Source organism: Anoplophora glabripennis, unplaced genomic scaffold (genome assembly GCF_000390285.2).
Source record: "Anoplophora glabripennis isolate ALB-LARVAE unplaced genomic scaffold, Agla_2.0 scaffold69, whole genome shotgun sequence".
In the NCBI taxonomy this organism is placed as follows: domain Eukaryota; kingdom Metazoa; phylum Arthropoda; class Insecta; order Coleoptera; family Cerambycidae; genus Anoplophora; species Anoplophora glabripennis.
The window spans coordinates 1,364,628-1,386,162 of record NW_019416383.1 but is presented as its reverse complement, the minus strand read 5'-3'; the positions used below and the strand labels follow the sequence as shown (position 1 = coordinate 1,386,162).

The window sequence follows — 21,535 nt, the reverse complement described above, 5'->3', positions numbered from 1 at the left end:
CGTTAGTATGCAAATGGCTGGAGGATAGAATAATTAAAATAGAAATGACTAAATAAGACAACTTTTACTGACGCAGTCGAACGACTTCAACATTTGAACCAATATACAGAACGAGAAAAGAAACACGACAATACCTACTTGACAATTTTCTTTGGGATATGCCTAGTTTGTTTCCTCGTCGTTAATGGTTTTGCTTGAAACAAGGTTTTTAGCCATCAGTTCAGTCACAAATAATTGGCAATATTTCGTAGAATTGTTTCACAAAATCATCGCTGCATGCATTCGATTATCAGTCCACGTGACAAAGCTTGATGGTAAACATTCGAAATACAAATCATCAAACAATGCAATCAGTAATAATAGCATTAATGTTTACGTAAGGCTATTTTTTTTTGCGCAGTATATACATATAATAATTTGTATACCCATTTCCACAGGAATTATTTTTAAATGCAGGGTGTTCAGATTTATCCAATACCATTGTCTTATACATAGTAAAATTAAATAGGCCTTTAAGTCGCAACTTTGGTCAACTTGCCTGAATTTTTGATATAAGTTAGTTTGAGGTATAGGTACATATAATAACAATAAGTGACAGTAATTTTTTTTCAACCCCAGGTCAGGGGTGAAAAAAGATAAAATAAAGGGGTTTTTCAAGGTAACTCAAAAGGGGTAAAAGCTAGAAAAAAGTATATCACAGTTTACTATGTAATTTTAAACCGCATTTTATTTGAATATCGAAGTATGTTTTCAGTTCGTTTTTTAAGTTTTACTCGAAAATCTGGCTTTTTCGAAAAAAAAAAAAAAATAAAACGGTAGTAATTTGTACAAAATTGAAAGACGTATCCTAAAATAACATGATTGTTACCGTAAAGCAGTGGCGTACTATTTTATTTAGAAAAATATGCCCCGTCACTGGAGCATCTAAATTTTAGGAAAAGGCCTCAGATTTTGGACAATGTTTACATAAATACATGTGCCTCATTTCAAATTATTTCACTTACTAGTTTTTAAATCATTTAAAAAAATTAAAAACATTTTTTGAAGTTTAACACCCCATATTTTTTTAACGAAAAATTTTATACGAAAGACCAAAGAAAATTCACCAAAAAATACAAGGTTTCGTTTTTGTCACTGTTTGTGAATCACCCTGTATAATTGTCGTAATCTACGACGCACTAAAATATGACAGCAGGCCCAGGTCAAATCTGAACACCATTTATATTATTAGTAACAAATGATTGTATGTTCACCTTGTATGTTTGAAAGGTGTAAATTATGTTGCCTTACTTTTTGTTAAGCTAAATTAATAAAAAAATACAATAAACTTGCAATTGGTGATCAATAAATGCATAATTTAATAAATTATTGTATCAAGTATAATGACAACGTCGTAAATTACATTTTCTTTATCGTATATTTTTGTTTCCAGATCTCTTTGACTAAATATCGTCGTCAGTTTCTGTCATGGAATCGGAATCTGGCACAACTAATACGAAAATATCTGATTCCGGATATAGTTGCAGTAACACTAATTCACAAAGAAGGTACAGAACCGTATTTAATAGATCTTTTACGTTTATATTTTGTTTACTTTAGTATCACAATGTCGATGTAAATTGGCATTTAGTATTTTTGTAAAAGATTACATATGTATTTATTTAAGAAGGTATAAATAACTTTAGAGCATTGACAGGTTTTGATTTGAGAGAGGTAGGGAAGAGAAGTAAGCTTTTTGAAAAAATGTGCTCATATGAAAAGCAGAAACATGGGCTAGATTGTTTCAATTTCATTAACAAGACAAATCAAATATCTTTCTTCTTAGTCCATTTCTCATAATTTTTGACCAAGTTTCTGGAAAAGCAAAAATGTATATGATTTTATTTTTAGTGCCAGTTCAAAATCTCGTCATAGCGGAAGCAATTCAAGTAGGAGCAGTGGATATTGTGGAACAACAAACCCAGATGGCAGGTAATGTATTTGTTTTCAAACAAATGTAAATTTATGCGAAACAAATAATGAGTATTATCTTTCAGTTACTCTGATAATAAATAACTGTAAATAGTTTATGCTTTTTCGTCTCTTTGTCAATCCAAATCGTTTACAGATACTGCTGATACCTATGCTCTATATTCTTATTTTTCATTATGTTTTATTTCTGCATCATTAATAACATATTGCAAAATCGAGTTTCTTTATGCTCTTATTCTTTTTCTCCAAAAGATTATTTTAAGTGAAGCTTTTGTAAATCATTTAATAAAATATAGGCAATAACATGAGCTAACAGAAAAGGTACTTGTTTTGTAGCATCTACGTTGGACCTCAACCTCCAAAACGCAACAAGGACAAAGAGCACAAGAAGAAAAAATTAAAACTCGCCAGTCCCTATTCCAGCTTACCTACCATAACCGCTTCAGCAGTGTTAGCACCTGCAGAACCAAAAAGTTCATCTGTCGCCAATGCGAAAGAGTCCGCACCTGAACAAAGCATGGGTAAGCACTGTTACAAATTCATCTATTCGTGATTATTTTTTGATTTGCTCATTTGTAAACGTCATACAAATGTCTCATTTCAGGTGTGGAGGTTTTGCCAGCGAGCGTCATCGAGGTGGCTGCTCCAGCCGCGGATTTGACAGATAATAATACCCCTGAAACAGTATTAACGGCCGTTTCTCCAAAGCTGCCAGTCACAGGTAATAAAAATTCTGATCTCTGGGTCGCGTTCTCGTTAACAGCTGGACGTCAACTTCAATTGTTTTAAATAAGTAAACTTTTGTTAAGGTACCGATGGTGAAAGACTCAGTTTATACAGGGTGATTTCAAAGATGAGGAACAACTTGTACAATTGAAAAAAAAATGAAAGAGTCGGATCCTATTCGATTTTATTGAGTAAAAAAAAAAATAAATCACATTCTAAATCAGACGCAATATTGTGGTTATTTCTATGGGTTGTTTGTGTCCAAATTGTTACAAGAGAAGCCACATTTCACATCCTGACTCGCTGACATTGTTTTATAGAATATAAATTATCATGGAAATGACAGCAGATAAAAATCCATTACGATAGCATATTCAAGTTTAGATCTAACATGGGCATTGAAAGCTCTGGGTCGTTCTAGAAAAAGACCTAGGCTCGAAAACCTCGAAATATGCGCCTAGGTTTTTTATTGTATGAGGAAGATCAAGGAAATTGCTATTCACATTATGGTGTACAAAATAGGTTTCTGTTTTCTGATAAATAACATTACTGCACACTTGATGACATTTAGAGAGATATTATTAATGGAACTGCTATATATTTTTACATCATCAGCATATAGAAGACATTGAACTATGCCATTAATATAAACTACGAATAATAATTGTTCTAAAGTGGAACCCTGCGGTACACTAATACCGATATTAACACAGAGCCACAACACGCAACATTTTGGTATCTACCATCCAAATATGATTTAAACAGCTAACAGAAAATATGATAAGCTTTATAATGTTTTATATTTATATTTATGAATTTTTCAATGTTCTATCTCTTACATTGTAAGTATATTGTTCTACTTTACATGAGTTGTGTATATTTTGTCACCCATAAAGAAACTAAACAAAACTAAAATACAGTAGCTCATGCTCATGGTAATATTAAACTATTGGACATAACATTAATTTACGCGGAATATGTTCAAAGTTCTGCGACGGCAGCGCAATTGTATACCGAATATTTCCCTTTCCAGGTTGAAAGAAGTCGGATTAAACTTTGAAAAACCTCGCACTAATGTCTCAACTTTAAAATCACCCTGTATTTTCCAGCTTCAACTTTAACGCACCCCTACTTTCGCTTATTAACTTAGCATAGTCAACAAAAATTAAAACCTGATATTAGTTTTACTTTATTCATGCCTAACAGATTACCGCCCAACATTATAATTTCCTTCCATTGGTATAAAAGTACCTTACTAACCTCGTTTCGAAAGTATCAACCATATTCATGGAAATAGTTAATAATTAAAAAAGCTTCTCCACCTAATACTAATCCAGTGTTTCTAAATATTTATTGATTGTACTAAGTTTTGGTGTAAGGAGATAGATATAACACATTGTCTGTGGGATGTCCTTTTTTTCATGCTAGCGGAGACTCCACCTCCCGAAGAAGATATCTCGTCCTGGAACGAAGAGATTCAGCCGGAACCCGTCGCAGAAGCTCTTCCTGAAGATTGCAATGACTCGGTCACCGAGGCTAACAAGGCAACATCGTGCCACTCAGAGGTACATGTCAAACTTCATCAAATTCATTCATCAAATGTGATCACGCAAAATACCTAACTTTTCAAGTTAACTTAGTTCGACATTCATTTGTCAGCAATCGATTCATGTATTTCAGGCAACGTGAATTAACTTTAACTTTGAAAAGTTTATAAAAAAAGTTGTCCCAAGTGGCGTTACATATATTCTTTCTATTTTAGGACAGTTTCTGTTGCGTCATATCCATGTACGATGGCGTAGTGTTGTATACGACGCCAAGTTTGACTACCGTGCTGGGATTTCCTAAGGATATGTGGTTGGGAAGATCATTTATTGATTTCGTTCACCCTAAAGACAGGGAAACTTTTTCTAGTCAAGTAACTACCGGCATTGCTCAACCCTTAGTTGATTCTCAAGGTAAATGCAATGGTAAGTAAATTAAATGTTTATCAATCTTTCCAATTCCCTTAGTAGTACAGTCATTGAAGCTTTTCACCTCCGAATTCTTTGAAACTGAACCGATCGACTTGAAATTTGGTAGATAGTTAGAGAAAAGGTCAATGAACATTAGTGACATACCCCCGATTGACGCTTCCGCCCTGTTGGTGGTTGACGACACCCCATCTCGGGGATGGACATTTATTTTTCAAAAATAACGCTGGAAATGGATAGAGAATCAAATTTTGAGTAAAAAATATTCGAAGAATTTTTTCGCGATATTTATAGTTTTTTAGTTATTTACGATTGAAAACTCGGAATTTTGAGTGAAAAAAACACTTTTTCAAAGTATTTTTTGCGAATAACTCAAAAACTACGTATTTTATTAAAAAAAGGGTAATAACAAAATTGTAGCTTATACCTAAACAACCAAAATCGTTTTTTAAAAAGTGTTGTACGTCCTGTACAAAGCAAAATATGGTTAGTGGAAGGGGACTTGTTTTGGGGGGAATACTCGAATTGATGTACCTATTCAACGTCAAATAACGGAAAAAGGATTAATTTTACGTATATAACGCTCCAGGAGTTTTTTGTAGTACTCAAAAAGACCTTCAAAATGAGTAGGTACTTATAAAAGTTAATTAGAGCAAAATTGAAGGAGTTATTATCAAAAACAGATGGGTTGCTCATATTTTTAAGGAAAAATGAGCAGTAAACGCTGTACCATTTCCATCAGAATTAAAATTAATCGTAGAGCCTTTACAATTAGTTTCGTTTTGGTGTTTTTCATACGATCCTGAAGTTAGACCGGTTTAGAATGCGTATTTTTTTAATAATGTACGGTAAAAATTGAAAACGTATTTTTCATTATTCAAAAAAATTGCCTTTTTTATATAATAACTCTGAAACTATGAAAGATACGAAAAAATTATAGACAACAAAAAAGTAGCTTTTTTTCAACAAATATTTTGCATTTTTTATTCCTATAGCATACAAAATAAAGGAGATATCTCTGCTTGAAGTATATTTTAGTGAAAAAAAAAAACGACCTGTCTCGAGCCCTTCGATCCTTTCCCTTTAAAAAACGAAGGACTTAAAAGTTTTATATGCATACGATCTTACAGTTCTTAAAATTATCTTTAAAATGCTTTTTTGTAGGATACTATAGCTTCAAAATTAACCGAGTTATGGTAAAAAAACCAATGACATTTTTTCGGAGCAAAATAGGCTTTCATTTTTGGAGCAAAATGTTAGGATTCAAGTGCGCGTCAGCGTGTATAAAAGTTTATGTAATTAATATTGGTAAAAGGATAGTTTATAAGAGTTGAAAGTGGCAAAAGTAAAATATTCTTTTATAAACAATATAAGGGAATTTTTATTTTAAATTATTGCACAATTATAGCATTCCAAGATTTAAAACGTAATTTTTTATAATTTTTTTAGCACAGGGGTGATTTATAAGGGTTGAAAAGTGTTATGAGATACAAATTCTTTCATAAGCAATGAGGGAATTTTTATTTTAAATAATTGCACCGTTAAAGCATTCGAAGCTTTTAAAAAGTAATTTTTTATCATTTTTGTCAATACAGAGGTGGTTTTTAGGGGTTGAAAGGGAAAAATTATTTTATTAGCTATAAGGTAACTTTTATTTTAAATAATTGCAAATCTTTAAAAAGTAATTTTTATCATTATTTTTGCACAGGGGTAGTTTTTAAGGGTCGAAAAGATCAAATATATCATAAAACATTTTCGAGAACATGGAACATTATTTAATCTTTGTGCTTGAACAAGATTTTTATCGATAAAATGCTTAAAACTTAATTTTTTCAATTTTTTTCTCTTATGGGTAGTTTTTACCCCTAAAAAAACAAAAAGCGTCAATCGGGCTTATGCCACTTTTGAGCCTTATTCTAAATTTTCATGCAAATCCACGCAGTTTCAAAGAATTCGGAGGTTACAGCTGATTTTCAGCTTTAATGATTGTACTATAGTAATCACATCATGCACTATGTAAAACTAAACTCACTCAAACGGTTATATTTTCAATGACAAATTCGAACAATATAAATTGAATGTAGCTCTTGATCAAGATATAGCTGATGTATTGAGATATATTTATGAGTTGTCAAAAAAATTGGGATCCAGAATCGTTATATGTTTTCTCCTGTATTGTAACTGTAAGTTCATTTTGTAGATTACAAGAATTGTCTTTACGTCTGTCTGAGGAAATACAGGGGATTAAGATCATCAGGATTTGGTGTGGTAGAGAAGGCCGTTTCTTACCAAGCATTCCAACTTACTGTTACATTCAAACATATCACTGACGCTCCTGAGAGCAAGTACCTGGAAAACAACAGTGGAATGTTTTTGGTTGTAACAGCTGTTCCTGTACATACATCATATAAAGGTAAGATATAATTATTAAGAAATGAATAGTGTTAAATTATATTACCGTTTAGAACCCGATGAAAGAAGAAAATCGCCGAAATTTGGTATGCGCCACACAGCAGCGTGTACCTTCAGCCATGTGGATCCAGACGTAGTTACGAATTTTGGATTCCTGCCCCAGGATATGCTAGGGAAATCAGTGTTCGATTTTTATCATCCTGAAGACATGCCTTTCTTAAAAGAAATTTACGAATCTGGTGAGTATGATTTTTGCTTGACTTTGTTAATAGAAGTTTTAATTTTGTCGTAACTTTTTAGTGATGAAAATGTGCCAAATTGCCGGCTCAGTTTTTCGAAGTAAGCCTTATAGATTTGCAGTACAAAATGGTGGATTCGCGATGATAGAGACGGAATGGTCGAGTTTTGTTAATCCTTGGTCGAGGAGATTGGAGTTTGTCATAGGACTCCATAGAGTTTTGCAGGGACCATCAAATCCTGACATTTTCGAATCTTGGTCAGACGAATTAACAAGCAACATATCTGAGGAAGTCTTAAAAGAGAGCAAAGTGATACAAGAAGAAATCTTGCTGTTACTAAATAAGGTAAGGATTTATTATTCCAAGTCAATCAGAGGAAAATTTAACCTATTGTAATTATAACTATTATGTAGGATGTTTCTGAAATAAATACGTTCTTTCAGAGGGGTAATAAAGTATGTGAAAATAAACAATTTTCATTAATTTTCACGATAAAACATTGTAAATCAATGAAACGAAAATTTTGAAATCAGCCTCGTTAGTAAAGTGCACGTAGCAATTTTGAAGGACGAACAGTTGATTAAGTGGGACGATACAGGGTTGCCGTAAGTTTCGCGTAATAATTCTTGATTAATTTTGTGGAACACATGACACATTAGACCACTGTAGGTTGTTTAATGAAAATTGGTTCAGGTCCTTTATTACCCCTTGAACTGATTTGTTTAATATCTCTACTAAAACTGCATGTTAGGTATTATTCAACGACACTGATAAATTTTAGGAACTTCCGAGATCATCAGAAGCTTCTAAACATGAAGTGTCAAAGAGATGCAAAGATTTGGCCAACTTCATGGAATCTCTCATGGACGAAGTCAATAAGTCCAATTTGCAACTAGACTTACCGCATGAATTAGATCCTACGATCTCGGTAAGTTTGAAGAGAAGGGTAAGTGTCATTGTTTTGTTTTATTTCCTCATGCTTCTTACCTAATCAAGCAGTTGCAGGTGATGGATGAGCAATTCTTTTTCAATTATTTTGCAGTTTAATAATGTATTTCTTATTGACAAGAGCAAGAGAATTTATATCTTATTTTTATTAAATTTTCAGCTTTGGTTAGGGTCTAGTTTTTCTGAAAGTAAATGGTGTTTTGAGGTAATCATCTTACTACATATTTCAAATTAAGTAAATGAAATGGAATACTGAGGCATTTTTGGAAAAAGCCAAGTTTATCGATAGCTTTCCAAATATCAGTTAATATAGGCATTTTTCCAGCTATTTCCAAGAATATTGTATCAGTATACATTCATTTATGTTATTAAATATTTACTAACATTCAAATATCAGCTAACAATCAGCTTCTCATACTTTTATATTATTTTACATCATGTAATGTACGTTAATCTATTTCATATATTTCTGGAATAAATCTTTTCTTTTAGGAACGAGATTCTGTGATGTTGGGAGAAATATCACCACATCATGATTACTATGATAGCAAGTCATCGTCTGAGACTCCGCCTAGCTACAATCAGTTGAATTATAACGAAAACATACAGAGGTTTTTTCAAAGTAAACCCAAAACAACGGTTTCGGACGAAAGCAGCGGTGTGCTTCAGAGCAACATAGACACAGATCAGGAAGCCAAGGCTGTCCAGGACTGCGCGAACAACCAGTGAGTATTTACTACTTTTATAGAAATGTGGACAACTGTAAAGTAAAAAGTAACATGAGGTCGATTGAACATGTGTGAAATAATATTAGAAAATAATTATAAAACATTTTTTAACATCTTTCTTATTGTAGCAAATATTGTAGCATCTGATAAATTTTGAAATGCAGAATGTAAGTGCTCTATGTTCATTGTACAGCAGACTACCTTAAAATAAACATAAATATCTGGTGATATTGCGTTTTAGCTCTACCTAAAAATAACGAAGTAATGTCGTATCCTGTCCTCTCTATTGGCCCTTCTCTCAGTAGCTCTCGCTAATGTAGCCTCAGCCTGGAAGCATTGGATTACTTCGTAATTCTCCAATAAAGCAGCAGACTCATCGTTGACTAGGCGCTAGTTGGAGTCTCTCGCTAGTCTACCTCTTTCCATTGCTGCTCCCTTTGGCTCAATCAGGGAGCTTAAAATCTGGACCTGATATTCTCCAGAGTAGGACATGCTCTCTTTTTTGTCTGTAGCTTGTAGGACATCTTTTCGACAGCACTTTGCACTAAGACTTTCAATTGGGTCTTTTCGCAATGCTTTGATTTTAGCATATTCGTGTTTTAGTACTTTTCGTATCCTTTCGCAGTTTTTGGGTCTAGCAAATGAGCAGTCTGTTTTGGGATAAATAGCTCGTTTCTATCGATCACAGACCCTTAATTAGTTCTGGGTGATGTGGACATTAGATTGATTATGCAGGTCTGAGCCTGAACCTCTAACAATTTATAACAATTTATAACAATTGTACAATACAATGTAACAATTTGGTCTTTGTTACTTTCTCGGGAAAACTAAAGTCGACGTTCAAACCTGCTTCGGGATGACTGTACTTACCTACTTCTATTTTCTCTGGTTTCGACTTGTCATAGAATCTGGAAACTGTTTCTTTTTACCGAATTCTTAAATTTAAGATTCATGCTGTATAAAACTTTTTGGTTTATTTTGATCTATGCTATAATGTGTATAAGGATAGGTAATTATACTGCGGACATCCTTGATTTATAACTCACTCATGTATTGCAGAAAATGCCTCTCGCCTGTACAAAACAGTGGCACGTCAGGGAGCGGAAGCGCAGGAAATTTGAGCTCCGTCAGCAATCCGAACATTGAAAGTGGCACCACCAGTGTTACCAACACCTCCAATGATTCCTATAAACCACCCCACTTGACCGAGTCGCTTCTCTTCAAGTAAGGAAGCAGATATCCACTAGATTGGAAGGTATTTTATAGCGTATTTTTTTCTTTGTAGGCACAATGAAGATATGGAGAAGATCATGATCAAGAAACACCGCGAACATAGAACGAATAACAAAGAGAGAGAAATCAAGAAGACGCAACACAAATTTGAGAAACTTAATGCTTTGGAAAGAAACTTTGACAAAAATGAGGTAAATTTCAGGAAATTTAACCTCTCCTAATAACTTATTGGATATAAGCAGAAATGTAACTGTCTTTGTTTGTAATTTTTCTTTTATGAATGGGGTAGTTTCCTGCAACTGTAAAAAAAATGGAGGTATTCATTTCTTGAAAATGTATGCTTTTTTTTCGGGATTAGTCAAATTAAATCGATACTTTTAATTTTTTTATTTTGATTTGAAGTTTGATTTTACGTAAATAACGTCACTAAGCAAAAAATTATGAAAATCATTAAATTTTAGCTCGAATTTTAGTAATTATGAATCTTAAAAGAGGAATTTAATTAAATTATAAATTTGAAAAATATGTAATTAAAATACCCAAAGATTCACATCATTCAAATTATCGTAAGTATTAAAAATAATTTAGGTACTTACCAAAAAGAAAAATTCAGTAATTTTTAAACGCACAAGTACAAAACAAACTACAACATATGTTCAAAATGTCCACCACCATTTTCGATACACGCAGGACACCTTCGAATCCAATTCGCGCGCACTCGCTGGAAAACACCTCAAGAAAAGGAAATACTGGTACGCAATAAAACACACAGACACGGTCCAGTTCCAGATACCAACTGAATTGCGTATCTTAGTACCTTGTGTTATCCGTTAACAAGAATTATAAAAAGATGAACACGATGGTGACATTGGCTTTGTATGCTCTTCAGTGCAATAGACTAAAATATCCTAAAGTTACTACATTTGATGCTGGATTAAAAACTGATTTTTATTTTCATTTCCTTAAGACTTAATTGAGATAAAAGTTTAAAGGGCAATATGTTTTTTAGCCTATTTTCATTTTATAGTTAGAAAGTTGGGAAATACTCCATTATGCAAACAAATAAATGAATGTTAGTTATATAATATAAATGTTTTGTTAAATTAAATGTTGTCGTTGTGTTAACTGTGGAGTGAAAGGTAGTACGCGAGTGAAGGTTGGAAAAAGACACACGAGAGGGCGTGAAGCTACACCGAATTGGATTTATTCCATCCCTCTTAATTTTTTGAGAGTAGTACGTTCTGGATTCTATATTCTATATACTTGTCGAGGGATGTTAGGCATCGAAAGAATAATCTGTGGGCAAAACTGCCTAGATTTCATATGATAGAGTCTCCAATACCAATAGGTCTCATTTGGAATTAGTAGTTTACCTCAACTGTAACATTTGTAGATGGTTAGAACAAGTCTTCTATAGAAATGTGAGTTACTGTACACATTTCAATGAAACTTACATAATTTTATAAATGTGGGTACATGTTAGTCTGTAATTAAAAAGAACTTATTGCATAGTTGAAGTTGTGGTAAGTTTATAAAAAAAATAGCCCTAACTTAGTTCTAAATCAGTCTTTGCCCTATGTTTCAAAGGATTTCACCATGGTTTTATGCCGTGACCTCTGTACCTGGTCGCCGCCAGTTACAGATAGTTAACCAGTTACAGAGGCTGCAACAGAACGTTTCAAAGGATTAACATTGTCTGAGACTAGTCAATAATGACTTTAGAACCAGCAAGAACTTACATGAACATCAAGGCGGGCCTATAGGGGTTCTAATAGCGAGTCCGCCCCCACAGAGCCAAGTCCGAGAACAAGCGCAGGTCAAAGATAAATCTAAGCGAAAACCGACCGTTCTTTCAGTGTACCGGTTTATAAAAATTACAGCCTAGTCCTAGTCCTGAGGAAGCTTAGGTCTGACCTTGAAAGTTTCTGTTTTTTAGTTTCGTAGGACTAAGAGTAAGATCACAAGTACTCATGCCCAAAAGTCCATCGTTGAACTAAGTTAAGACCAAATTACAATTAATAAATCAATTAACTAATGATAATAGCCAGTATCATTCGTCACCAAAACCTACCAGACTTATACCGGTTTCGAACTTGTTAGTTCTCATCAGTATGCAATAGGTAAGAATAACAGACAAATGATTCAGCTATTTTCGACTTCTTAAATACAGACATGGAGTGAGTATACGCGAGATATTGCTACATCTATGGACCGCTTTCAATATGACAAAGAGACACCTGTAATTTCGCAGGTACTACGAAAGCACGACTTAACGCTAACTAAGTGAACCGATTTTGACGATATTGCGACATACCCCAACCAATATTGAATTATACCGGCAATTTCTAGTGAGTTTGGGTGACGAATAATCCTTATAGATATTGCTAGTATAATTCAATGCCAGTCAGGGCATGTAGTCCGCAGAACAGTTGTTTGGTTTACCTAATTGGCTATAAAGGCAAATTTACACGATGCAATTTGGGTGTACATCCAGGATGAGTCATCTAAGGTGAAACCGATAGTGAAGAGGCAGAACTGTTTATCTTGGATGAAATGTTGTTGATGAAACGTAATTTACATGGTTTCATCTTTGATGAATCATTCTCGATGTACATCCAAATTGCATCGTGTAAATTCGCCTTAAGTCGTGCTTTCATAGTACCAGAAAAATTGCAGGTTTGCCCTTTGACAGTATGGCCATATTGCATTCGCAGATGTACAGTCCGCACTATATTTGTTTAGATAGAATTCCAAGTAGACTCCTGCATCACTTTTTTGGAATTAACCGCATTCGACACTCGAGGTAGAAAGACATTGGCGGCTTGGTGTTCACTGTAGCAGCTTGCAGTACATACTATGTTTTGCCGTTACGAAGGCATGTTTCTTTCGTCCTATGCATTTTCAGTGCAATTTCTTATTAAAATAAATCAATGGAGGTGAAAAATAAAAGAAAATAATTGAATTCCCAGTCGAAGAGTATCGTGTTTAACGTGTATAATTTTTTAATATTCTGAAAATAACTGAAAATTTCAAGTAATTGTTACAGTAATTCCGATAACAGAACTTTATTGGCTTATTTTTTTTTGGAATTCTATCTTAATAAATATTGAACGGGCTCTAACACTTTGCTACCTCGCATGAATAAGTCAATTTTTTATAAACGAGGTAAAAATAATAAGGTTAAGACGAGGGTTGAGGTTAGGGTTAAGTTACGGCTAAGGAAGGACTAAGATCTTTTTATAAACTCGCCAGTATATCACATATATACAGGACTATAAAAAAATATTTGAGAGTTTGTGGGAAAATGAGTAACGTCACATTCGTTAACTATTTGTCTAGATTAGTGTTTCCTAAAACCTTTTTGGATGCGTTTGGATGTATGTTTTTGGGAATCGCTGGTCTAGTTACGAATTTTGCATCGAATCCTTTTAATATTTGGAATTGTTTAAAAAAACTGATTTCTAAGTAATCAATTCTTTTCAGCAAATTCTTGCGGGATACACTCACGGAGTGAAAAGGAGCGGTTCTTATTCTAGAGATGGCGATAATCACAAAGTGTCTAAGTACAAACACCTAGGAGGCATAATCAACCAGAAGGACGACGTCACACCGACTACCAACGGTGCGTCATCACCGACAAAACTGCCCAATTTACACAATCAACCAGTTACGACTAGTATTCCCCGCAATGACAATATATTTCAATCAGGGGTAAGGAATATTTGCTTTAAATCAACTCGAAATGCGAGAGTGAATGTTGTTTCAGTTAAACGATGTAAATCTTTGGCCGCCTTTCTCTGTAACGGTAACACCAATGAATAACACTCAAGCTTGTACTATGAGTACAACACCAACCGGTCCTGGGGGCTTCGCTACGGGAATGTTCCCTGTTTACTACATTCCCACCACGCACCAGACCACGATTGCAGGACAATACAATGATCCTTGTGTAGCATCTTCAAGATACCAAGGTAGGAAAATTAATTCAGTGCTGCACTGCCAAAATAGTAGGCAGTAGAGTCATAAATCAATGAAATTTTTTGCAACGAGTGTATTTTTCTCACGGAAATTTTAATGTGCCACTCTATTGTTACAAGTGCCTATTTTCTTTCTTGTCGCTTATAAAAAGGTTATCAGTTTCCAACTGATACGGGTCAGTGCTTGTCATGAGCGTACAAGTGAGAAAAACGTATTATTTTCAAAATTTAATTTTGAACGTTAAAAAAATTCAATCTGCAATTTGTCAGGATAATTAGGCCAAGCAAATAAAATTTTTACTCGAAAAAAGTCCGATCCGCGAGATTATTGTAAGATTGTCTTTTATCTATTTAAACAAATAAGTGAGGAAAACAGTTTTTTCACTTTGCAGGGAAAACCATCAATTTTAGCGAAAAGTGCCTCACAGACAGCTTGTAGGTAGTAAAATTATCTACGAAATGAGACTTGTTAAATTAAATTCGGTTAATAAACGAAAAAGTTATTGCAAAAAAACAAGAAAAGTGGCCATTTTTTAATTTGTTTATAACTATCGCATTTATTGTTAAAATTTTATAAAACCTATGACAAGTTGAGGGTTTTGTCATACTTTAAAGGTGTGCCAAAAGTGGGCGCTGTAGGTGCAATAGTTTTCGCACAATTCAATGTTTATAACGGAGGCTCCAAAAGTTATCAACTTTAAGCCTCTGTACAGGCGTTAATTTTCAACCAAACATGATTCTGAAAGCGTCATTGTAATCTTAAAGACGTAATTATGCGGCCTATTAAAAAATATCACCTTTTTTTGACATTAACATTCTCAAATTGTGCATTAAAAAATCGTGCGTTTTTCACTTATAAATAATTTGAATAAAATTGTTGCTACCTCACCGAAAATAGATTCAATAGATAGCTGGCAAAAAAATACAAATTAAAAAAAAGCACCATCTACAACCAACAACAGGAGCCAAGATAAGAATTTTCTTTTTAATCGTAGCGCAATTGTTTATAAACATTAAGACTGGAATTTTTCGCAAAATAAAGTTTACGACGTAAACTACGATTTCCCGTGAATTGCATTGAAAAATATGGAAAATTAACGACTCAGGGGCCCTTTAAAGAGAAGGTATTCGCTAAGTAAACTGTCAGGCTGCCGGCGGCGTGGTGGTGGAAGAAGCTCGTCCAAATGAATCGCGCGCGCGAGAAAAGTGAAATCCAAAGTTCAAATTGATGCGCGTTGTAAATTTTGCAATATCTCGGCTTCTATTCATCGTAGAAACTTCTATTTTTTTTAAACTGGGGTAGCTCGACGAAAAAATATCAATGGGCATATTTACGAATTCGTAGAATAGCCCTGAACCCCAGNATTAACTTTTTTAAGTTTTCATGGAAATTAGTCTACCAACCTTGTCTTTGATCCTTTGACCTGCATGGCAATAAGAAAATACGGCAATTAGCCAAGCTATCAAAAATGTAAAGGATCCTATGGGTTTGGTCTAAAACATATTGTATAAAAAAAGCAAAATTAAAGAATCTTTTAATAAATTGAACTTCAGGTTCAATAATGATGGTCTTAGAAAACGGAAAGTTGAGCAGATACTTATAGCGTGAAAAATTATATAACTGAATGATATACACAAAAAAATTCAAACAAATGAGATATAATACTTTATAAAATTTTCTTAATATGAGCTAAGTTAAAGGAAAAAAGGCCAGTAGAAGTCAACCCTTTATTATAAATATTGCAAATGTTGTGTAGCGGGTAATTCTTTCTAATATTACGTCCATTAACAAGTGAAATAAATTGAAAGCGATCCAACAGAACCGACTGAGGAAAGGAGGGTATCACCATCAAATCGAATAGTCTTAACGGCACTGAACCTTTTCAAGATTGTCAATATGTAGTGAATTGAGGTACATTCTGTTTTTGATTAACCAATCATTAGATGCCATTCCAATTGACCATTCAGTTTATTTTCGTGAAGATTATGGAGACATAAAGTAAGTCATTGCACTGTCAAGCAAAATTCCTGTTTTCTCTGTGGGACAGCAGAGCTCGTGTGAAGAATTGGGTGGAGTCAAATTGGCCTTTAAGATTGGACCTCAAATCTGGTGATCCGAACATTCTTCATGAGCCACTTGTTGACAGAACGAATATTATATTCCCACCTCTGCATTGAAAACTGAATCTAATGAAGCAATTCGTCAAAGCTCTACCAACTGAAGGGAACTGTTTCAAGTATCTTATTTTTGCATTTCGTAACCTTTCTCTTGAAAAGACAAAGGCGGTGTATCTGACGGTCCACAAACTCGGCAGCTCATTAAAGATAAACCTCAAATGAATGCTTGGTTATCAATGACTTTCTTGGAAATAAACGAGAACAGAATACAAAGGCATCTTGATGACTTCCCGTTGCAGTCAATAATGAGTAAGGCGAACGATTCTACCAAGATTATGGAGGTATTATATTAAGGTAGATGGGATATACATATGACTGCTAACTATTGTTGGAGCATCAAGCGAGACTGTCATCAGATTGGACACTCCAGGTAAAGCTATAAGCGTACATTTTTATCTTAGTATGTATGTTTTGAAGCAGAACTTCACTATTTGTATACGATTTGATTTATAGTAACAATACACAAACCTTTATATGGACAAAAGTATACTTTGTATGATTTTTTGAAAAAAGGAGTAAAACGCTTACGTGATAGAGAGAAAAACTGGGATCATTTCTGGATTCAGATGGCAAACGTTACCTAAAGGCGCGTGTCAGATATAAGTCAACAAAAAGTGTGTTCTCTAATATATTTAATTTTAAATAATTTCTATATACAACGGAAAATATCAGAGTGAAAAATGAGATTAGAACACTGCCAAAGGATTAAGTGCTGAAATTCCGTCAGGTCCGCTAGTAGTCTTAGATTTGAATTTTTTTAAATAACGCAAGATATCTTGGTCGAAGAAGCTAAATTATCCAATTCCGCAATATCTGAATTTATATAATTTTGTGTTAGGTTATTTATTATAAGAACTCTGAAAGAAATTTGTAAATATTAGAGGGACATCTAACTTACTTGTTATTGAATTTAGAATTTACATAATTCTAAGAACGGGAAAGACCCTGGTTTATATTTGCTTCCGACTTCCGAGTTTGCTATATATTGACTATCCAATCTTACACCAGGTTGGATCTTTCGAAATATCCCACTTCTTGGATATTAGAGGGGGTAAGTTCACTTTTGCTGGAATACCTTCAGTACAACTCACATAATAAAAGTGTAGATCCTTAGATCCGGGCGACGTCCGGAATATTTTCAAAATTGCAAAAATGTTTAAACAATTTTAAAAAAATACCTATTTTATCTCAGTGTTTTACTTATATCTTGGAACCTATGCATTTTGGAAGAATATTGAAGAGGAAAAACGTTTTAGAAATAAATTTTATACTGTAAGTAAAAACTATTTAAATTTATTACCGATGTTGCAAAATAGCAATAATAATTGATGAAAAAAAGGCAAAATCAAGTTTTTTGGATAATTTTTTAAATTATTTTAATTGCTCCGAGGGTATTCTTATTTTGATAAAAAAAACTTTATAGTATAATAACACAACACACCAAATTTCATTAAAATCGGTTCAATAGTTTTCACAAAATAATTTTTTGAATAAAATAAAAAAAAAAAATTTCGAATATTCAAATTAAAAAAAATATATTTGGAAACATTAAAAAAAAATTATTTGGAAATTAATTTTTTTGTTAACTACAGATAAAATTAAGAAAAATTAGTACCTATTTAAATTTATAATTTTTGAAAAAAAAAAGTAAATTGCAATTTGATAAAATGTAGGTAGTCTAATTGTTTAAAACTAAAAAAGGTTTACTTTAAAAATTTACTGTGGCCGTCCTAATCAACACATTTCAGTTTTTCGAAAATCATTTGAAAGGTTGAGCGGTCTATTCTAGGTGAAAAAATTTTCAAATATCTAGATGCTTTATTTCAGGCTGTGCAACATATTGAATTTTTTTTCAAAATATTATTTTGCGAAAACTATCGAAGCGATTTTATTGAAATTTGGTGTGTCGTTTTATTATACTCTATAGTTTTTTTTTTTTACCAAAATTAGAATGCCCTCTGAGAAATTAAAATATTTTGAAAAGAATTATTCAAAAAAACTTGATTGTTTTGCCTTTTTTTCATCAATTAATGCTATTTTGCAAGATAGGTAATAAATTTAAACATATTTAACTTACAGTATATTGTGCAAAATTCAATTCCAAAACATTTTCCTCTTCAATATTTTTCCAAAATACATAGGTTTCAAGATGTAAGTAAAAAACTCAGATGCAATAGGTATTTTTTAAATGTTTGTAACATTTTTGCAATTTTGAAAATGTTCCGGACCTCGCCCAGATCTAGGGATCTACACTTTTATTATGTAAGTTTTAATGAAGGTAATCCAAAAAAAATTTGCTTGCCCCCTCTCACATCCACCTCAAAACAGATCCGCCCTGGTCTATCTGTAAACAACCACTTTAACTGACCGCTCGAGTTTTGAATTGATCAAGGACTGACATGTCCTTGGTTCCTTTATATTAAAACATTTAGATTTCTGTCTAAGATTAAATATCAGATTAATATTAAACCAAGGAGGATATACACTCTGTGATCCATGTGTTTAGTAACGGATGCTTGAAATATAGAAGCAAGTTTATTATGAAGTTGATTTACTGCGGTATGTATCAAGACCACTAAATTCATTCAGAAAGTCTCATTTGACAACTAATAAAGGCTTATAGAGCTATGAGTAGCTTTCCAGAAATTTAAACTATTAGCGGGTTAATATTACATTTGATGAAAAGTGAAGGATGATAATTCTTTTCATCTATTAAGACATTCATACTCTTTTCAACTAAGCTATCAATATATCCTTCAATGAATCGGAAAAACTATCTAAAATTAATTAGAAAGGTTTGGTTTTTAGTGTTGCTGGATATTTAAATAATGCAGTACTTACAGTTAACATTTGATTGGCCATACAACCGCAAACCAAGGCAGACAACAGGGACATGTGCCCAACTGTATATTTTACAAGTGAACTAAGACGGTATCCCAGTCTAAAACGAAAAATTTGAACTGGGAAACTGCACATACAATTTTATACCCAATTTTACAAAAACGATAAGATCAAAAGGACTGAGTACCTACTTAAGTAAGTGGACATGGTAACCGATGCAAAACCGAAGCCTATTTCTCATTTCTACCCTCGATGATGCTTCGAATGTTTTCTTGAAGTTATCATTCAAGTGATTGATGTAACATATCAATATCTCTGTTGACTCGTATATTATGAAGCTTTGAATTAGAAGCGGTTGACCTGTAAGAAGTCCAGTGAAGATGATTTGCATCGTAAAAATGATGGTACCTGCGGTTAGATTATTGGCACCGAATGGTAGCCATATCGGGACTAATACAGGGCTAATTTGATCAAAATCTTCATTGATCTCTTTGATCAATTTGGTGTTGTACCAAGCTGTCAAGCCGTAAATTATTATGACCATAAAGGAACCAAAGATGCTAATGTATCCGAAGCGGTTTAAGAAATTTACCGTTTTTTGGTAAGACGCTGGTTTGCCGAATTTTTTTAAGTCTTCGAGATCTTTGAAAAAGTCGGACCATTGTTTGTATTTTAAAGTAAATAATACATTTACTAGAAATGCTGCAGTGCCACCTAAAGCAATAGAAGTAGCTTCGCTTATATCCGTTTCTGAATGAGCTGTAATAAAAATAGTTAGGTATACCTATCTTTGCTAAAAATAAATTAGGCGTAAAACTATTTAGCTAAATACTATTCTACTCTTACGTTTACTTACTCCCTATTATAACTATTAGAAACAGTAAAGGCCCAATAATAGTAAAGAAGAAGCTAACCACCTTCGACAGCAAATAAATTGCGACGAACTTCTTCAGATAAGACTTATCCATAGAGAGAGGAATTTGATACGTCATCTTCAGATAGTTTAGGCTGTATGAAAAAGCCCCATTCTTCTCAATTTTGTACATAATGATGTTTTCGAATACAAAAGTATCCTCTAAATAATTTTAATTAGTTAGTCGGTAAGAAACAGTCTATTTTCACAGTAGGTCATATATTGTTGTATCGAATGTTATCCTTTATATGCTTTTCAAATGTTTGTATTGTTAATTAAAGATTATAGTTAAATTTCATGGAAATGGAAAATGAATATATGTAAATTCTAAGTCTTTTATTGCTTCCTATTAATTTGCATATGATACTGTTAAATATTTATGTGTTTTATTTACATGTGAATATAATTACTTCTTTAAATATTTAGATGCAATTTTCCATGAATGTATCAATAATATGGTCCTACTAAGAAAAGACGGAATGTTAATGAAATTTATAACTTTTGAGTTTTATTTAATAAATTTAATGTATATACAATATACATAATTGCTTCATTTTTATTTTGAATAGTGTAGATTAAAATAGTCTTAGGTAATTGAAATAATTACGCTGTGTTTTAGAACATTAGTGCAAAACTGAGCTAAACGCTATCTAAATATGCTGTGCAATCTCTGTTGGTAGGACAAGTATGTAGGTCTATAGCGATTAGTGAAAAAGTGCGAAAACAAATATCCATTTTTAATCACCTAAAAATGAGTATTATTAATCGATATACAATAAATATAGTTCTTACCATAAACTAGAAGTCATAATCTTATTCCCATGTCTTATGTTATACAGGGCGAATCAGAACTTATCCAAAAAAAAATTGAATGTACAGGGGACTCTTACAAATACAATTTTGTAAAAGAAAATCAAAAAGGTCAGTTTGAAAATGATTTAAAAATTCACTTCTGCACGGCACTGGAAAAAAATGTAAAGAATTTCTTTCCCAAGTAAAGAATAAATAAAATTTTATAACACCTATTTTATATCTGCAAATTCAACTGCTTTTGCCGCTATGGTTATTATTAATTAACAAACTTAATTTGTGATTTTTATTAATAAAATAATTTGACATACTTACATGATAGTACAACTGTTCAAAATTTTGTTCACCGACGTGTAAACACATTGTCCGTCTTACCCAGTTTCTACAAACTAACACAAATGTTATCTTGCTTCACCATAAAATAAAACGATATCCATCAACTCCCCGAGTTGCTATACACGTAAACCATTTTTGATACTCGAAAAACTAATGTAAACACTATCCCAAAAACGTAAATACTAACATCGGAATCGCCTGGAGCCACGCGAATGGCGCTAGAGACTACAGTAGCCCGGCGATGTAAAGG

General features: G+C 33.0%; 1 protein-coding gene across 4 annotated transcripts in view; it reads left to right on the top strand.

Annotated features, from left to right (window-relative positions):
* The window catches only part of LOC108917073 (period circadian protein), a 46,164-nt gene that overhangs the window by 19,044 nt on the left and 5,585 nt on the right, over positions 1–21,535 (top strand). The window contains exons 2-17 of one of the 4 annotated variants that reach the window (XM_018723506.1): positions 1,433–1,547; positions 1,891–1,971; positions 2,308–2,492; positions 2,576–2,692; positions 4,126–4,262; positions 4,460–4,667; positions 6,871–7,083; positions 7,136–7,321; positions 7,383–7,666; positions 8,103–8,249; positions 8,430–8,474; positions 8,762–8,994; positions 10,057–10,221; positions 10,283–10,421; positions 13,714–13,941; positions 13,997–14,201. In XM_018723506.1, coding sequence (XP_018579022.1) covers positions 1,468–1,547; positions 1,891–1,971; positions 2,308–2,492; positions 2,576–2,692; positions 4,126–4,262; positions 4,460–4,667; positions 6,871–7,083; positions 7,136–7,321; positions 7,383–7,666; positions 8,103–8,249; positions 8,430–8,474; positions 8,762–8,994; positions 10,057–10,221; positions 10,283–10,421; positions 13,714–13,941; positions 13,997–14,201 — 2,653 coding nt within the window. In that variant the 5' untranslated portion in view covers positions 1,433–1,467. Of the gene's footprint in view, positions 1–1,432; positions 1,548–1,890; positions 1,972–2,307; positions 2,493–2,575; positions 2,693–4,125; positions 4,263–4,459; positions 4,668–6,870; positions 7,084–7,135; positions 7,322–7,382; positions 7,667–8,102; positions 8,268–8,429; positions 8,475–8,761; positions 8,995–10,056; positions 10,222–10,282; positions 10,422–13,713; positions 13,942–13,996; positions 14,202–21,535 lie in introns of all 4 variants that reach the window. The other 3 variants (XM_018723505.1, XM_018723508.1, XM_018723507.1) reach the window with 3 other exon arrangements.